This window comes from Scyliorhinus canicula, chromosome 14 (genome assembly GCF_902713615.1).
Source record: "Scyliorhinus canicula chromosome 14, sScyCan1.1, whole genome shotgun sequence".
NCBI lineage: Eukaryota > Metazoa > Chordata > Chondrichthyes > Carcharhiniformes > Scyliorhinidae > Scyliorhinus > Scyliorhinus canicula.
The window spans coordinates 45331184-45351216 of NC_052159.1; the positions used below are offsets into that span (position 1 = coordinate 45331184).

At 44.9% G+C, this 20033-nt stretch overlaps 1 protein-coding gene across 2 annotated transcripts in view; it reads left to right on the top strand.

The window, feature by feature from the left end:
• ubl3a (ubiquitin-like 3a) overlaps window positions 1–20033 on the top strand; it is a 95787-nt gene that overhangs the window by 53355 nt on the left and 22399 nt on the right. For both annotated transcript variants that reach the window (XM_038817764.1, XM_038817765.1), the window contains exon 2: window positions 8905–9013. In XM_038817764.1, the coding sequence (XP_038673692.1) occupies window positions 8905–9013 (109 nt within the window). The remainder of the gene's footprint in view (window positions 1–8904; window positions 9014–20033) is intronic.

Genomic DNA, 20033 nt, shown 5'->3' on the forward strand with positions numbered 1-20033 from the left:
GTCGAATAGATTTAGTGATCTAAATATGAATAAAATAATGAAATGATTTGAGAGGATGGATTAGATATTCCAGGCATTGATTATAAAAATTCCACAAGATGTATAAGTAAATTGGAAATCTGGATGGCTGCTGAAAGCAGATTCAATTCCAGATTTAAAATCGTTCTGTACTTCGAAATACAATCCTGTGAAAAATGAATCCCGTTGACACTGATTCATGTTGTAGCATTTCACAATACAAAACTGATCTATCAACATTCTTGCCTCAGCAATATGTAAGTTTCAGCCCAAGGCATCTGCTTGAATTGTATGTCGGCACAATTATGCAAAGCAGTGGAATCTCCTTGACTTTTCCAATCCTGGGTTCCAATGCTGTGATATTAGTATTAGTATAGCATTTGTAAAGTCTGTTATAGATTTCCTTTGCCGTGGGTTCTTTTTGAATCAGCATATTTGGGATGCAGTAATCAGAGATTTGAGGAGATGCAGCAAATTATCCTACAAGTCTCAAGTCTGAGAAAGGGCATGAATACTTGTGACTTACCACTTGAACACTAGCACTGGATCAATAATTAAGCCACCCTCTCCAGATTATCTGTTCACTCATCAACAAGATTATTATTTATATATTTTGGATCCAAATTGTACATCATTTAGATAATCCTTGTAACAATTAGATGTCATACTCTGACCAGTTAATGTCAGAATTTAGTTTATTTTAAAACACACAAAGAATACATATTTTGTAACTGACATTGTGGATTTATGTAAGATCATCCTTCTCTTCTCCAACGAATCATGCCGCTTCCCATTCTTTTATCCTCACATATACTTTACACCCCTAATCCTCAGCCTAAACCATTAGCATTCCTCTGCCTGTATGCCCTACTGCTGTCACAAAATCTTGAATCTTATACATGTCAATTTTTACCCTTATGCTTCTGTTGCCGCTCTTCAAAAAATCCATTAAGGTGCTTTTTGCAGTTTTCTTGCAAGCATCATCAACTGTTTCATCAACTGTTTCAGGGTCCTGCTGAAGACTAACATCAACTCCCTCTGTCCCTTTCACTCCACTTGTGAGTTAACATTTAGACTGGATCAATAATTACAGCCACCCCCTCCAGATTATCTGTTCATTTGCCAACAAGAAGCTTGCCATCTATGACCTTATTGCGTTTGAACAAAATCTTGCACTGACTTTTTTTCTTTGTATTATCTCTGGATTTTTGTGCTTTAACAGCCACACACAATTCAGACAGCCTAGTGTCTATTTTAAAAGTGGCTTGTTTGGGTGTGCTGTGGCTAAGTGGTTCAGCCTATTTGTATAAGAATAGTTTTGATTTTGCTTTCTCATACATTTTGTTTTAACCAATTTTTAAAAAGGAGGCAGAAACAATATCTTAACCCAAATTTGAAAATAGCTGCCTGGGACAGTTGCCACAGCACCAGGGTGAAAGTGGAAATGATTTCTTTGCATGGGGATTATTTCTTGACCTGTCTGTGCCTCTATCTAATTGGGAAATGGAGTACAAGTTTGCAAGCAATAAAATTAGTTAATTATTTATTAGGAGACCGTCCAGTTAGTGAACTAAGCAGATGGATATCAGATGAAACGGAGAGCAGCGTGAGACAATATATTTTAGGGGAAAGAGAAAGGGCAAATATATTTTATCTTGTGTTTAAGTGAGTGTATGTGTATATTTTGGTTATTTTGTATTTATATCACGTACAGGAGGTGTCAACAGTAGTGCTATAAAGCGACACTTGCTTAGCAATAACCTGCTCACTGATACATGGTTTGGGTTCTATCAGAGCAACGCCACTCCTGACATCATTACAGCCTTGGTTCAAACATGGACAAGGGAGCTGTGTGCCAGAGGTGAGGTGAGAGTGACTGCCCTTGACATCAAGGCCACGTTTGACCGAGTGTGACATCAAGGAGTTCTAGCAAAACTGGAGTCAGTGAAGTCATGGTAACGTCTCTGCTGGTTGGAGCCATTACGCAGCACAAAGGACGGTGATTGTGGTTATTGGAGGTCAATCATCTCAGCTGCAGGAGTCCCTCAAGGTAGAATCCTAGTTCGAAACATCTTCGGCTGAGTCATCAATGACCTTCCATCATAAGTTCATTGCGCAATGTTCAGCACCATTCCTGTTTCCTCTGATACTGAAGCAGTCCATGTCTAAATGCAGTACGACCTGGACAATGTACTGGCTTGGGCTGACAAGTGGCAAGTAGCATTCACGCCATACAAGTGCCAGGCAATGACCATCTCCAACAACAACGGAATCTAACTATTGTTCCTTGACATTCAATGGCATTACCATTGCTGAATCCTCCACTATCAACATCTTTGTTGTTACCATTTAGCATAAACTGAATTGGACTAGCCATATAAATACTGTAGCTACAAGAACAGTGAGAGGTTAGGAATTCTGCAACAAGTAGCTCACCACCATAATCCAGGAGTGTGATTGAATAGTCTCCATTTGCCAAATGAGTGCAGCTCTAACATCACTCGAGATGCTTTACACCATCCAGGGCAGAGCAGCCCATTTGATTTGCACTCCATCACCATAATCCCAGGCAAGCTCATATCAAAGCTCCAAAACCTAGGACTTGGCTCCTCACTCTGCAACTGCATCATCGACTTTCTGACCCACAGGCTACAATCAGTAAGAATAAACAACAACACCTCCTCCACAATAGTCTTCCATACTGGGGCCCCATAAGGCTGCGTACTTAGCCCCCTACTATACTCCCTGTACACACACGACTGCGTGGCAAAATTTGGTTCCAACTCCATCTACAAGTTTGCTGACGATACGACCATAGTGGGCCGGATCTCGAATAACGACGAGACAGAATACAGGAGGGAAATGGAGAACCTAGTGAAGCGGTGCAGCGACAACAATCTATCCGAAGCAGTACTGTGTACACCCCTGTCAGCATCAATGGGGCCGAGGTGGAGATGGTTAGCAGCTTCAAATTCCTAGCGGAACACATCTCCAAAAATCTGTCCTGGTCCACCCATGTCGACGCTACCACCAAGAAAGCACAGCAGCGCCTACACTTCCTCAGGAAACTAAGGAAATTCGGCATGTCCACAGCTTTTACAGATGCGCCATGGAAAACATCCTATCTAATTGCATCATAGCCTGGTATGGTAACTGCTCGGCCCAAGACAACAAGAAACTTCAGAGAGTCATGAACGCAGCTCAGTCCGTCACACAAACCCGCCTCCATCTACACCTCCCGCTGCCTGGGGAAAGCGGGCAGCATAATCAAAGACCCCTCCCACCCAGCGTACTCACTTCCATCGGGCAGGAGATACAAATGTCTGAGAACACGCGCGAAAATACTCAAGAATAGCTTCTTCCCCGCTGTTACAAGACTCCTAAATGACCCTCTTCTGGACTGACCTGATCAACACTACACCGCCGAATGCTTCACCCGATGCCGGTGTTTGTATAGTTACATTGTGTACCTTGTGTTTCCCTATTATGTATTTCTTTTGTTTTATTTTCATTTCATGTACTTAATGATCTGTTGAGCTGCTCGCAGAAAAATACTTTTCTCTGTACACGTGACAATAAACAAATCCAATCCACCACTGACATGCAGTGGTATCAGCTACAAAATGCATTGCAGGAGCTCACCAAGGCTCCTTAGATAGCACCTTCCAAACCTGCGGCCACTACCATGTAGAACGACGAGCAGTAGACACATCCGAATATTACCACCTGTAAGTTCGCCTCCAAGCTGCCCACCACCCTGACGTGGAAATATATCATTGTTTTTTCACTATCACTGGGTCAAAACCTGAAATGCTCTTCTGAACAGCACTGTGGATGTACCTCCAACACATGGACTGCGGTGGTTCAAAAAGACAACTCGCCACCTCCTTTAGGGCAATTGGAAGAAGCAATTAATGCTTCCAGTGAAGCCCACATCCTTTCAACAAATTTTAAACAGGACTCGGTGGCCAAGCTCCTGCTGAGTTCAGCAGTCCTCTGTGTATCAGTGACCTTGGCTGTCACTGCCTCTACCTGGTGTGGACCAGAATCTCTGCAGTGCTGACCAGATGATATAACCAGGCCTGCTCTAAAACTAGGTCCCACCGAGATGTGTGGCCTTGGACTGGTGGAAAAAGCAAACCGATGCAGTGACATCCGAGATGGCAGTGAGTCTCTTTTTCTTGGTGGCTGTAATAGAGAGAAGAGATGATTAGTGATTGGCTGGATGGCCACCTACATTAAAGAGCACACTCCGTTTTAGCGGGTGGGCAAAGGCTAGTGGATGAAGCCTCACACTTTTATTGGAAGTTCTGACCTCTCCTTCGCAGGAATGGTTGCTGTTCTCGCCAGCCAGCTGTGCCACCTACTTCTCAAAGGCAGTGAGTGGCCTGAGCTCCAGCATCTTCCCTCCAGTGTTGTGGGCGATCTGGTCCTGCATAAAGACAGATGGACAGGCTGAGCAAGACTGATTCAAGCAGAAGATGAACACGCATGCCTTCTGTGCTGAGTAAACCTTTGTACGGTCTGGAGTTGACTTATGCACGATGTGACAAGACCCGTGTTGTATGTGAGATCCTGTGGACCATAACCCAGGAATGCCTGATGGCTTTATGAGAGTGAGTTGGGAGTGAGGAGAAGATTGGCTTACCTCTGTGGAGCAGATGAAATCATTCATTCTTTCTCAGCACTGGATAGTGGTCCTCTTCTGAGGAGCCCAGGTGTTGACCAGCCTGGTGGCCTCCTCCCAAGCCTAAGTGATGAGGTTGGTGAACCGCCAGCCCCCATTACAGGTGGGTGATTAATCTTACGCCATTCGTTTTTAAAAATAAATTTAGTGTACCCAATTATGTATTTTTTTTCAATTAAGGGGCAATTTAGTGTGGCCAATCCACCTAACCTGCACAACTTTGGGTTGTGGAGGTGAGACCCACGCAGACATGGGGAGAATGTGCAAACTCCACATGGACAGTGACCCAGGGCCAGGATCAAACCTGGAGCCTTGGTGCCGTGATGCAGCAGTGCTACCCACTGCGCCTCCATGCCGTCCATATGTTACGCCATTCCTTTTTTTAAAAAAAAGTATTTTTATTAGAGTATTTGCAATTTTTATAATAATAATAACAGCGACATAAACATGGCACAATAAACATTTGTACCCCCATCACAATCTTCATACACCCCAACCATAAAACAACAATCTGGCCCTCCCCCACCCTTTGGCATTCTGCTTCTGCTGACATTTTAATTTTCCTCGAGAAAGTCGATGAATGGCTGCCACCACCGGGTGAACCCTAGCATTGACCCTCTTTTTGTTTTTTAACAAACAATTTTAATGAGGTATTTTTGGCATTACAAACAACAACAATATAAAAACAATGTACAAAGAATAATAAACATAGTGCAAACACTGACTCCCATCTCTGCCAAGACCCGCCTATTAAACACCCTATTCTTGCTACCCTAGCTCCCCCCCTTGCTGACGATTAATTCTCTGCGAAGAAGTCGATGAATGGTTGCCACCTCCGGGCGAACCCTAACACTGACCCTCTCAAGGTGAATTTAACCTTCTAGGCCGAGAAAGCTCTGCATGTTGGTTAACCAGGTCTCTGACTTCGGGGGCTTTGAGTCTCTCAAGCTAATAATATCCATCTCCATGCTACTAGGGAGGCAAAGGCCAGAACATATGTTACGCCATTCTTGACCACCTAGAGGACTTCCGGTAATGCCTTGTTGTTGAACTTGGATGCACAGTGTTTGTCTGTTCTTGGGGCCATTCTGGTGTTCGCGCAATAAGTCCTGGGATACAGAGAGTAAATGTGTGTGCGTGCCATTTAAATATGGCACCTTGAAATACAACCCAATGAGCTAACGGCAGGGCAGACAAATTGCAGCCTGCTGCGCCATGAGGTACGACTTGCTGCTTGTTCATACAAAATGAGGTGAAAACCGGATGATCTGACGTGGCAACCTGCTACGTCAGCTGGCAAGAACCTTGCCGACTTTCCCGCCTGCAGCCACACGTAATTTCCTGAGTGGATTTTGCCTCTTAGCCTCCAGGAATATTGAGTTCACAAATAATGTTAAATCAATTGTTATAGACAGAGTGAGAGAGAGAACCGATGAAATCCCTGTTCCTTTCCAATAGTCCATAATCAGTCAGCTTTTGAGAGAAAGATGTGTGTGTTTTATCCCCCGAGTGTGTGGACAATTTGAATAACCAGCAGCAAGCTTTTCCTAGGTTTAATAATGAAAGAGGTTTGTTTATTTAAGCAATCACCATAAATTCGAACACTACGGCACTGACTAACACAATCTCACACAAACGCACTGCAGGAAAGTATGGATGAAGAAAATACTGCATTTTTGCAGGTTATAAGCAAAACGTTTAGTACATAGGTCACAATGGTCTTTTCTGGAAAACATGCAGTGCAGGACTGATGAGTCACTTTTGCTCCTGAAGGGTAATTTAGGTGAATTTAACAGCCAAAGTCATATGCCAAAGTCATTTCAGGATATTCTCCAAGATTAACTTTCTGCAGGTCACAAAGTTGGTTGCTTGTAGTCTTGTATCAAGAAGTATTAATACGCAGTATTATTGCTGTATTAGTGGATTCAAAATGGAACGGGCTTGGAAACCTAAGTACACCGTCCGATTCTTCAGGCATAATTGTTATTGCCCTTTTTGCTACTGTCTTTCTTCAGACAATACTTAAATATTACAACGGAATAAATATGGCTACCTTACTGGATGATTCCTCAAAATGGCAGTTCCTCACCCAAAAATGATGGTAGTCTTGGGTTGATTTGCTGCATCCTGGATGAGGTAGTTGACACTGTCCCCTTTAAGGTGATCACCAGAAGAATCATGGGAACAATTTTCACAAAGTTGTTAGGACAACTCCATGTCAGAAACAGTGATGGAAGCAGAATCCATTAAAAACTTTTTAAAACAGAAGTGAATTGATAATTGAAAGATGTAAACTGTATAAAAGATAAGAAATGAGACTTGGTAATTAGCTCTCTGAAGCCTGTGCAATTGCAATATGCCAATTGGCCTTTTTTGATAATGGAAGTTATTTATAAAAACACTTTGTCCTGAAAATACGGAAAATTGAACTTTCAGATCCTAATGATAATATTCATTAAGGCTTTTTTAAGGATTGTTTCAGCCATATGTTTCTTACTCTCTAGAAATAACCAACATTATTTAAATATGAGAGTTTGATGATGTACATCTGTATAGTCATTGTGTTACTTACATGAGATAGCGTAGTAGTTTGCTGGAGGAGCTGTCAGGCCAGATAATTGCATTGTTACTGACATTAATTACTGTAATTACAAGTTGAATGGTGCAAATTTCAGACTCTTATCAGTGACTGGTGGATTGTTTTGAATTTGTAATGAAATGATATTTGGTGTGTGTTGACTAAACTTGGTATTGGACTCTCTTGCACGGGCAGATGTTTTTATGATTTCGTCACAGTGAGTGAATGAGAGTTTGTTCTTGTTATTGAGGGTTATTGAGGGCTGGATAGGGAAGTGAAGGAAGTGTCTGAAGCTACACGTGTAATTTAGAAAGAAATTCGTAAGAGGCAAAAGTGTTTTGCAATTGATTCCTTGAAATATATTTCCTTTATGTCATCTTCCCTTCTTGTAAAGATTTCCACCAGTTCTTGGAGTTAACAAAATATTCTACTTAAACATAAGTGTTTAAATCAAAACTTTAATTCAAAACTCTGTGAATTGACAGTCTTGCTGCCAATCATGAATAGATTCCAGAAGTTGAAAAATGAAATGAAAATCGCTTATTGTCACAAGTAGGCTTCAATGAAGTTACTGTGAAAAGCCCCTAGTCGCCACATTCCGGCGCCTGTCTGGGGAGGCTGGTACGGGAATCGAACCGTACTGCTGGCCTGCTTGGTCTGCTTTAAAACCAGCGATTTAGCCCAGTGAGCTAAACCAGCCCCTCAGTTGTAGCTTTAGATCCCTTTATTCAGTTGGCAGGCTTGGCTGAGTGATGGCAATTTCACCTCTTGAGTCAGTAGATTTCAGATCGAAACCCCACTCCAAAGACCAGCATGTAATGCAAGCAGATATTTCACTACAGTACTGAGGGAGTTCTGCACTGACAAAGTTGACATATTTTAGATGAGGCATTGAATTAATCTTTCCGGTGGACGCAAAACAAATCGATTGAATTTTCCTGGCGTCCAGGACAACATTTAGTGCCTTAACCTGTTCTTAGTGTTGTTGGTTATCGGGCCGGTATCTTATTGCTTTTTGTGGGGCCTTGCTGTGCCCTGTCTGGCTGCCAAGTTCTCATTACAGCAGTATCTATGAATTGAAAATATTCTTTGCCTGTAATGTACTTTGGGATGTCCTGAGGTCATTATAGGCACTACGTAAATGCAAGTTATTTTTCCCTTCCTTTTAAAAAGTGTTACAATGGCCAGACAGGCTGACTGTATTTTATATTCACATATTAGAAGCATCTTGTCTACCGAATGTTGATTTATAGTTTTTGTTAATTTGGGATAGTCAATGCATTTCTTTGGTAGTGTGGACCAGGGACCTATCACCTGATCCTTTTTTTAAAAAAAATTTAATTAAGGGTCAATTTAGCGTAGCCAATCCATCTACCCTGCACATCTTTGGGTGTGTGGGGGCAAAACCCACGTAAACACCGGGAGAATGTGCAAACTCCCCATACAGACAGTGTCCCAGAGCCGGGACTGAACCGAACTGCACCGTGAGGCAGCAATTCTAACCACTGTTCCGCCGTGCTGCCCATCTGGTGTTCCTAATATCTAATGGTTCAGTAACAATAATTTTGAGCATTGATTGACAACTATAATTTGTATTGAAGTGTTATTTCCTTTTATACAGATCAACTTGCGACTCATTTTGGTGAGTGGAAAAACAAAGGAATTTCTGTTTTCACCCAATGATTCAGCAGCAGACATTGCCAAACATGTTTATGAAAACTGGCCAATGGGTGAGTAGTTTTATGATTTACAACATTTATGTGCATGTAGCATCTGAGTGCTATAGTGAGAGTTTGGTGACTGAGGGATATTAAGGGTTCCTTTTTATCTAAAGTCTAGTCTTTTATTCAGTTAATTAACTTAAAAGTTGCTGTTTGGGTTTAGAAGAAGGTTAGTTTTCAATCCGCTTTAAACAGAGGTGCTACATGCTTGTTAATTAGTTAATTGGATACTTTCCCACAATATAAAGGTGAGCCAGTTTACAGTGCTGAATTTGTGTGCATTTGAGTGCTCTTGTGAGAGTTTGGTGACTGAGGGAGTTAGGTGAGGAGGGAGCAAGTTGCTCCTTTCATTTCATTTCCTCAAAGAGCGAGAAGGGAGCCAGGAATTTACAGAGAGTGCAGCTGACTGGGAGCAGAGTCAGAGGGCGGAGTTCCAGTTGGTCCACAGGGCAGCTACATTCTGTAAGGTAAGAGTTATTTGTTTTGGGGTTTTTAAATTTATAATTTTTTTAAAAAATGTTATATTTTGTGTTTGTTTTGGTTTTTTTGGGAGGCACAGCATGCTATCACTCTTTCATTTCGCAGAATCACCAATTTTCGAGAGTTCACTTGGGAGAGTAGAAACAGTATAAGGGCCTAACGGATGTTTAATCTTTTTCCCCCCCCTTTAAATCGCTTTGTGAATTCAGATCCGAGGGGATGGAGGCTAGGGCAGTTGCATGCTCCTCCTGTAGGATGTGGGTGGTGAGGGATACCACCAGTGTCCCCGCAGACTATACCTGTGGGACGTGCACCCAGCTCCTCCGAGACCGCGTTAGGGAATTGGAGCTGGAGCTGGATGAACTTTGGATCATCCGGGAGGCAGAGGGGGTGATAGAGAGGCGTTACAGGGAGGTATCCACACCCAAGGTACAGGACAAGAGTAGCTGGGTTACAGTCAGGGGAAGGAAAACAAATGGGCAGACAATGCAGGGATCCCTCATGGCCATTCCCCGTCAAAACAAGTATGCCGTTTTGGATGCTGTTTGGGGTGGGGAGGGGGGGAAATGACCTACCGGGGGAAGGCCCTAGCGGCCAGGGCTCTGGCACTGGCTCTGTGGCTCAGAAGGGAAGGGGGAGAATAGAAAAGCAATAGTGATAGGAGACTCAATGGTTAGGGGAATGGATAGGAGATTCTATGGTCGCAAGCGAGACTCCCGGAAGGTATGTTGCCTCCCAGGTGCCAGGGTCATGGCTGTCTCGGATCGAGTCGACAGGATTCTGAAGGGGGAGGGTGAGCAACCAGAAGTCATGGTGCACATAGGCACCAACGATATAGCTAAGACAAGGGATGAGGATCTAAAAAGTGATTTTAGGGTTTTGGGTTGGAAGCTAAAGAGCAGGACAAGCAGAGTAGTAATCTCAGGATTGCTACCGGTGCCACGTGGAAGTGAGGCATGGAACAGAGAGCGAGTGCAGCTGAACACATGGCTACAGGGCTGGTGCAGGAGGGAAGGCTTCAGATATGTGGATCATTGGGATATCTTCTGGGGAAGGTGGGACCTGTACATGAAGGATGGGTTGCACCCAAACTGGAGGGGCACCAATATCCTGGGTGGAAGGTTTGCTCGAGCTCTTCGGGAGGGTTTAAACTAGTTTTGGCAGGGGATGGGAACCAGATATGGATCAGAGGATAGGGTAACTGTTGAACAGGCAGAAATAGTATGCAGTAAGTCAGTGAGGAAGGATAGACAGTTGATAGGGCAAAGTTGCACTCAGTGGAATGGGTTAAAGTGTGTCTGTTTCAATGCAAGGAGTGTCAGGAATAAGTGAGATGAATTAAGAGCATGGATCAGTAGGAACTACGATGCTGTGGCCATTACGGACACATGGATTCACAGGGGCAGGAATGGTTGTTAGATGTTCCGGGGTTTTGATGTTTTCAGAAGAATATTGAGGGAGGTAAAAGAGGAGGTGTGGCACTGTTAATTAGGGAGTGCACCACAGCTGCAGAAAAGGAGGTAGTTGAGGAGGGCTTGTGTACTGAGTCAGTATTGGTGGAAGTCAGAAACAAGAAAGGATCAGTCACTTTATTGAGAGTTTTCTATAGACCCCCAAAGAGCAGCAGAGCGATAGAGGAACAGATTGGCCAGCAGTACTTGGAAAAGTGCAGAAGCAACAGAGTTGTTGTCATGGTGAATACTGAAGCAAAGTATTCATTTAAGGCCTCCCCCATCTCCTCAGATTCTAGGCACAAGTTCCCTCCACTAGCCCTGATCGGCCCTCATCTCACTCTGATCATCCTCTTATTTCTCACAAAAGTGTAGAACGCCTTGGGGCTTAGGTTTTCCCTAATCCTTCCCACCAGGGCTTTTTCATGCCCCCTTCCAGCTCTCCTCAGTCAATATTAGGGAAGTTGAATATGAATATGAATATGAACAGATTGGCCAGCAGTACTTGGAAAAGTGCAGAAGCAACAGAGTTGTTGTCATGGTGAATACTGAAGCAAAGTATTCATTTAAGGCCTCCCCCATCTCCTCAGATTCTAGGCACCAGATTTTGTCAGGTGTGTACAGGAAAGATTCCTGACTCAAATATGTAGATCGGCCAACTCGGTGAGAGACCGTATTGGACTTGGTGCTCGGCAACGAATCAGGCCAGGTGTCAGATGTCTCGGTGGGAGAGCATTTCGGTGACAGTGACCACAACTCCTTGACCTTTACCATGGTCATGGAGAGGGATAGAAACACACAGTATGGGAAGGTATTTAATTGGGGGAGGGGAAATTATATTGCTATTAGACAGGCGCTGAGGAGCATAAAGTGGGAACAATTGTCCTTGGGAAAATGCACAACAGTAATGTGGGGATTGTTCAAGGAGCAGTTGCTGCGAGTGCTGAATTGTTTTGTCCCACTGAGACGAGGAAGGAATGGTAAGGTGAAGGAGCCTTGGAGAGAAGTGGAGCTTCTAGTCAAGAGGAAGAAGGAAGCCTGCGTAAGCTTGAGGAAGCAAGGATCTGACTCGGCTCTAGAGAGTTACAAGGTAGCCAGGAAGGAACTCAAAAATGGACTGAGGAGAGCTGGAAGGGGGCATGAAAAAGCCCTGGTGGGAAGGATTAGGGAAAACCCCAAGGCGTTCTACACTTTTGTGAGAAATAAGAGGATGATCAGAGTGAGATGAGGGCCGATCAGGGCTAGTGGAGGGAACTTGTGCCTAGAATCTGAGGAGATGGGGGAGGCCTTAAATGAATACTTTGCTTCAGTATTCACTAGAGAGAGTGACCTTGTTGCTCATGAGAACAGTGTGAACCAGGTTAATAGACTCAAACAGGTTGATATTAAGAAGGAGGATGTGCTGGAAATTTTGAAAAGCATCAGGATAGATAAGTCCCCTGGGCCTGACGGGATATACCCACGGTTACTACGAGAAGCGAGGGAGGAGATTGCTGCGCCATTGGCAGCGTTCTTTGCGTCCTCACTCGCCACTGGAGTAGTACCGGATGATTGGAGGGTTGCGAATGTTGTTCCCCTGTTCAAGAAAGGGAATAGGGAAAACCCTGGGAATTACAGACCCATCAGTCTTGCGTCTGTGGTGAGCAAAATATTGGAAAGGATTCTGAGATAGGATTTATGATTATTTAGAAAAACATAGTTTGATTAAAGATAGCATGGCTTTGCGAGGGGCAGGTCATGCCTCACAAGCCTCATTGAATTCTTTGAGGATGTGATGACACATTGATGAAGGTCGGGCAGTGGATGTGGTGTATATGGATTTCAGTAAGGCATTTGATAAGGTTCCCCATGGTAAGCTCATTCAGAAAGTTAGGGGGCATGGGATACAGGGAAATGTGGCTGTTAAGATACATAATTGGCTGGCTGAAAGAAGACAGCGAGTGGTAGTGGATGGAAAGTATTCCGCCTGGAGGTCGGTGGCCAGTGGTGGAACAGTCCCGCAAGGATCTGTTCTGGGACCTCTGCTCTCTGTAGTTTTTATAAATGACGTGGATGAGGAAGTGGAAGGGTGGGTTAGTAAGTTTGCCGATGACCCGAAGGTTGGGGGAGTTGTAGATGGTGTTGAGGGTTGTTGCTGGTTACAGCAGGACATTGACAGGATGCAGAGCTGGGCTGAGAAGTGGCAGATGGAGTTCAAGCTAGATAAATGTGATGTGATCCATTTTGGAAGGTCGAATTTGAATGCTGAATACAGGGTTAAAGGCAGGATTCTTGGAAGTGTGGAGGGGAACAGAGGGATCTTGGGGTCCACGTACATAAATCGCTCAAAATTGCCATCCAGGTTGATGGGGTTGTTAGGGGGATTGAGTTTAAGAGTTGTGAGGTTCTGCTGCAGCTTTATAAAACTCTAGTTAGACCACACTTGGAATATCGTTTCCAATTCTGGTTGCCTCATAGTAAGGATGTGGATGCTTTGGAGAGGGTACAGAGGAGATTGACCAGGATGCTGCCTGGACTGGAGGGTATGTCTTATGAAGTAAGGTTGAGGGCGCTAGGGCTTTTGACACTGGAGCAAAGAAGGCAGAGAGGTGACTTGATAGAGTTGTGCAAGGTGATGAGAGGCATGGATAACCAGAGACTTTCCCCAGGGTGGAAATGGCTGTCACAAAGGGACATAATTTTAAGGTGATTGGAGGAAGGTATAGGGGAGATGTCAGAGGTAGGTTCTTTACACAGAAGAATAGTGGGTGTGTGGAATGCACTGCCAGCAGAGTTGGTGGAGTCGGAGTTATTAGGGACATTTAAGCAACTCTTTGACGGACGCATGGACAGCAGTAAATTGAAGGGGTGTAGGTTAGGTTGATCTTAGATTCGGATAAATGGTCAGCCCAACATCGTGGGCTGAAGGGCCTGTACTGTACTGTTCTATGTTCTATGAATCAAAACGGGTCCCATTTTATAACGCTGCAGCTCTATCCCTCACACTGTTCCAGGCTTTTCTATAAACATATTTATCTTCACACTTCAACAAAGTCTGTTTTCAGGAGAGTGATATCCCTGCACCTTCCCATCACCTGTATATTTGGGAGGTGAACCAGTATTTCGCTCTAGGTCCCTTGGGCTCTGTTTTTATATGGGAACTGCTGACCGCAAACTCATTAGATTGGCTTTCTTGTCTCAACCTTCAGTACTGTCAATCCATATTTTCACCCCTTTTGGGATGTGGAGTCCAGGGGCGGCATTCTCCCCTACCCGGCGGGGCGGGGGGTCCTGGCGTAGGGGAGTGGCGCCAACCACTCCGGCGTCGGTCCTCTGCACCTCTGGGGGCTAGGCCCGCGCCAGAGCGGTTGGCACCACGTCGACTGGCGCGAAAACCGGCACCAGCGGCCTTTCAGGCCCTCCGCCCAGGGCTGGCCGAAAGGCCTTCGCCGGTTCGCGCATGCGCCGGTGGTGACGTCAGCGGCAGCTGCCGCTGATGTCACCACCGGCGCATGTGTGCTGGGGGATTCTCTCGGCGGCGGCGGAAGAGAAAGTGTGCCCCCACGGGACTGGCCCGCCCACCGATTGGTGGGTCCCGATCGTGGGCCTGGCCACTGTGGGGGCACCCCCCGGGGTCCGATCGCCCCGCACTCCCCCCCAGGACCCCGGGGGCCCGCTTGCGCCGCCGATCCAGCCGCCACCAGAGGTGGTTCAAACCTTGGTGGCGGGAGAGGCCTCCCAGCAGCGGGACTTCATCCCATCGCGGACCGGAGAATCGCCGCAGGGGGCTCGCCGCTCGACGTGGCGCGATTCCTGCCCCCGCCAATTCCCGGGTGGCGGGGAATTTCTGCCACGGCGGGGGTGGGATTTTCGGCGGCCCCGGGCGATTGTCCGACCCTGCGTGGGCGTCGGAGAATTTCGCCCTAGGATTGTGAACACTAAGGAGGCGAGGGGGTTTCCTTCAACTATATTCATATAGTGAAAAACGTTGTGTATGTATTTAACTCTGTTGTAATCGTTATCATAGTAGGGGAGGTTTAAATAGTTGAAAATTAAGGCTACAGACATTTATGCCATGAAAAAGACTCTTTTGATTCTCTACATTTTTCTACTTCTATAGGTAATGGCAGGATTGTACAGATTATCTATAACCTGCAGATGTTTTTAATGTAATGGGCAGATTGAGTTCATAAAAGGCCAATGGTATTTCTAAAGGTTCATTTTGCAGTACACCACAAACGTCAAACTTACAATGCATTATGGAAGGGTTGAAAGAATGTTGACAGTAGCATAGTGCTCTAGAGCTATAAAAATGAATCAAAACCTTGGTTAGTAGCATCAAGAGGTTTCTCATTCCTTTTCCTGTAGGTCAAAACTAATCTTCAGTAAAGCTGTCTTTCAATATTATTTTTCATTTGTATTTGATGTGCATCGCTGACATCAAATGCCACCTGGAACCAATGCTTCTGTGGAGTACCTACAACAAGACTTATTTCTAAATTACTATACCTGCTCTTCAGGGCCAGTGGTCCTGCGAGGCGAACTAAGTGTTCACCTAGGGTGGCATAATTTGGGGTTGGGGAGGGTGGCCAATGTAAACCTGCCTTTTTTTTTAACTCTGAAAAGAAATCCAGTGTTTTAAACAAATCAATGCCATGTTTCGCCATCAGCACCCATGGGTGAAGAAACTGCAACTTGCATCATGAGGCATTGCTGCACAGTGACACCACATCCAGCACAGTGCTGCCCAGACAAAACCAAACATCCTCAAACTGAAACCCCAGCCAAGAGGACTCCAATTGACTGGGATTTTGGCAGACTGCAAATGGATGTTTGGGGTTTGAATTTCAGTGAGGGATTGAGCATGAGCAGCAAATGTTAATCCAAAATCGATGGGCACGAGTGGGGGTTCCGACCACTTCACATTGGATCAGATCCGTTACTTTTCTTGAGGTTTACTGCAAATGTTCTCTCATTATTTCCATTAATTACTATGACAGGAATGAAACTGAGTTTAACCTACAGCCCACTCGTTCAGGTGTGTTCACACAGCCAGGAGTTTGAGTTCCTAATGTGGAGGCAGTGAATGTTCTCATTAACCTACTCCCTTTGGCCATCCACAGGTTCCTGGGATTTGCCTTCCCTGGAACCCACTTGTGCCTTGCTGCCAGTTTTGAAATCTCTTCCACTGATGCCTCTTGGAATATAGGGGGAGACTGGTCAGCAAGCTAAAGATTTGCCAAGTGCAGCAAATACCCTTGCACCGGCCCTGTTCTTCAGATAATATGGTAAAGTTCTTGTCTCATCATGTTAGGAAAGTCAATAACTTTGTCATTGCCAGTGAATCAGAACAAAAATATCAAGGTGGCGTTTTATGACTTTTATAGACATTTTGTTAACAACTTTAAAGATCTGGTATGTGATCTATTGGGTACAATTTTTTAAAACAAATCTCTCAGTAAAACTTATTTTTAAAAATATTTTTATTGAAGTATCTGCAAATTTTTTATGACAATAACAAACAAAATAATAATAACATAATCAACGACATGGTAAAATAGACATTTCCCACCCAAACCCTTCTGTACATCCCTTAACCATATTGCACCAACCTGCTCCCCCCTTCAGAATTCTGCTTCTGCTGACATTTTCGTTTTCCCCGAGAAAGTCGACGAACGGCTGCCAGCTCTGAGAGAATCCCAGCATTGACCCCCTCAAGGCAAACTTTATTTTCTCCAGCTTGAGAAACCCAGCCATGTCACTGACCCAAGCCTCCACACTCAGGGGCTTCGACCCCTCCACATTAAAAGGATCTGTCTCCGGGCTACCAGGGAGGCAAAGGCCAAGACGTCAGCCTCTTTCACTCCCTGAACTCCCAGGTCTTCTGACACTCCGAATATCGCCATCTCTCGACTCTGTATCACCCGCGTACCTAGCACCTTGGACATTGCCTTGGCAAACCCCTGCCGGAAACCTCCAAGCTTCGGGCATGCCCAAAACATGTGGACATGGTTTGCTGGGCTTCCCGCACACCTCGCACATCTATCTTCTACCCCGAAAACTTGCTCATCCTCGCCGTCGTCATGTGTGCCCGGTGTACCACTTTAAACTGTATTAGACTGAGCCTGGCACTTGATGAGGAGGAGGTAACCCTGCTTAGGCGCATGCCCGCAGACCCGCCTCGAACACCCCACCTAGCTCCTCCTCCCACTTGCTCTTCAGTTCCTCCACCGGGGTTTCCTCCGCCTCCAACAACTCCTGATAGACACCTGACACCTTCCCGTCCCCCACCCAGATACCAGAGACTACTCTGTCCTGTATCCCTCGTGGCTGCATCAGCGGGAAGGCCAACACCTGTTTCCCCAAAGTCCCGCACTTGCTAATATCTGAAACCGTTCCCCGGCAGCAGCTTGAACTTGTCCTCCAGCGCCTTCAGACTGATAAAACTCCCGTCTATGAATAGATGCCCCATCCGTCTAATTCCTGCTCTCTGCCAGCTCCGGAACCCGCTAACTATCCTGCCTGGTGCAAACCTGTGGTTATTGCAAATCGGGATCCAGACCAACGCACCCTCCACCTTCTTGTACCTCCTCCATTGCCCCCAGATCCTCAATGCTGCCACCACCACCGGGCTAGTGGAGTAACGGGCTGGCGAGAATGGCAGACGTGACGTTACCAGTGCTCCCAAACTGGTGCCTTGACATGACGCCGCCTCCATCCACTCCCATGCCGACCCCTCCCGCACCACCCACTTCCTAATCATCGTTATGTTCGCCGCCCAGTAGTAGTTGCAGAAGTTCGGCAGCGTCAATCCATCCTCCCCCCGACTGCGCTCAGCGACATTTTCTTCACTTGCGGGGTTTTATTCGCCCATACAAAGCCCGAAATCTTATTCACCCACTTAAAAAAGGCCTTGGGGATGAAGATGGGGAGGCACTGGAAGACGAACAAGAATTTGGGGAAGACCGCCATTTTCACGGTCTGTACCCTCCCCGCCCTCAGTAAAACTTGTTGTACATCATGTAAATTTCACAACAATGCGAATGTCGCACGATTCTAGCAGGGTATGATCAGTGAAAGGCTTAACGGATATGTTAAGGCTACAAAGCATAACAGCTGCAACAGATAACCACATCTGCACATGTTGGTAGGAACAATTCAGTTTTTTGAAGTTTCCACATTGGCAGTCTGCTTCAGAGAACCCCAATCACAGAAATGTTGCCACTAATCCCGGGAGAGGAGTACAGTGGCGTCATGTTCCAGCCCAGAAAGTAATGTGGATTCATTGTTGTGAAAAGCTCCTGTAAACTGAAAATGAATTTGTGCTAGTTTTGTCTCACCTCTTGGCACAAACAAGTTTCGAAAGTCATGTCATCATATAAAATCAAATGTCGCTAAATGTATTGTGACTGCCTTCATAATGAAACAGTTGAAATGGAAAACAATGTTGGTACTATTACAGTAGTTGTAATCTTTTGGAGAGCTATAAGGAAGATAAATTTATGGAGCCAATAGAAAAACTGTGAATTCTGTTCTATTTATCACTCACAATTTGTTTTAACTGCATTAATTAGAGCCTCTGTTTTCCAGCAGATCCAACAGAACCTGTCTCTCTCTCTCTCTCTCTCTCTCTCTCCCCCCCCCCCTCCCCCACAGATTTGGCAGACCTAGAACAATCACCCCATCTGCATTTGGTTTCTCTCTCCCCTCCCCCCCCAAACAACAATGTGTTGAAGAGCCTGTATTTTGAGCAATAGTTATGGCATAAAATTGAAAGACTTGCAAGTTAATTGCTGTTACATATGGAAGGAGGGTTCAGGAAATGAGGAGACAAAAGGTGGCACTGCATAGGAAGTGATTGATGGTAGAGTGGACTCGACTGTTTGAGGGAATGGTCCTTTCTAAATTCTGAGAGGGGAGGGAGGTGAAAATGTGTTTGGTAGGGATATAGAGATCGAATGTGAAGGGTAGTGGGATGTAAGGTGAGGACAACAGAAAGCTCTCTTTTTGTTCTGCGAGGGGGTCAGGGCAGTGGTGTGGAAAATGAGATGAATGTGGTTGAGGTGAATCCTTGGTTGAAGAAGGAAGATATATCAAAAGCACTGGTGTGGAAGATGGCATGTTAGGACAACTAGAAGTGCTTGTAGTAAGTGATGTGGGAGGAAGTATAATCAAGGTAGCTGTGGGAGTTGGTGAGCTTGTAGAAGACATGTATATTGTAAAATAATTGCAATCATATTTTTCTGCAGAAGCCATAAAGAACTGAGAAGTTATTTCTCCCCCATTGCTTATCCCAGCTTATCCCAGTTTTAAGTTACTTTTGTGGCGACTCTACACTCACAACAGATACCAATAAAATATATCTGGTGTACTGCTGCAAGTGCAGACTTATTTCATTTTACTATATACTGGAATCACAAGATTCAGTTATTTACAGGGAAACCTAAACCTGGCATCAAAAATGGCTTTCTCTATCTTCCTCCCAATGGCAACGTGAAACACGCTAGCTTTGTATCTTGGTAAAAATACTAATGAACTATCTGAGAGCCTAACTCTCTCTCATTTTAGAAGTAATCTCGGATGGACAGCGGTTCAATGTAGTCAGCCGAAAGAGAGGCTACTTAGCTTTGTGAGCTACCACAGCCGGATCCGCTCGGGAGACCGTCTCCAATCGAAGAGACAGATTTTTGCAATCTTCTAAGGATTCTGGGAGATTTGTTCTGGTGTGAGCAGGGTGAAGAAGAATCATTAGAACATGCTTTACCGCTGGTGGTGAATTTAAGAAATTGTCTGAAAACTAAATGCCTGGAGACGGTGACTCGTAGTTATTAGTCGGCAAACCGAGTATATGAGAACATAGTGGAAGCTAGGAGCATCTGTGGACCTAATTGGTGTAAGGACTGTAAATCTGTAGGTTAAAGTACAAGTTGCCTACAGAAAGAAAAGTTTTTTAAAAAATTTTAGTCATTTCTTACAGTAAAAGATTTAAAACTGAATCATCTTGTTCTTTCAGCTAGTAACTGGAAGTTTGAATCTCTTTTTTAAAAATTCTGTCTGTATCGAAATTGTAACAGGGTGGAGCTATGAAATAACAAAGGACACAAAGCACAGGTTGCAAC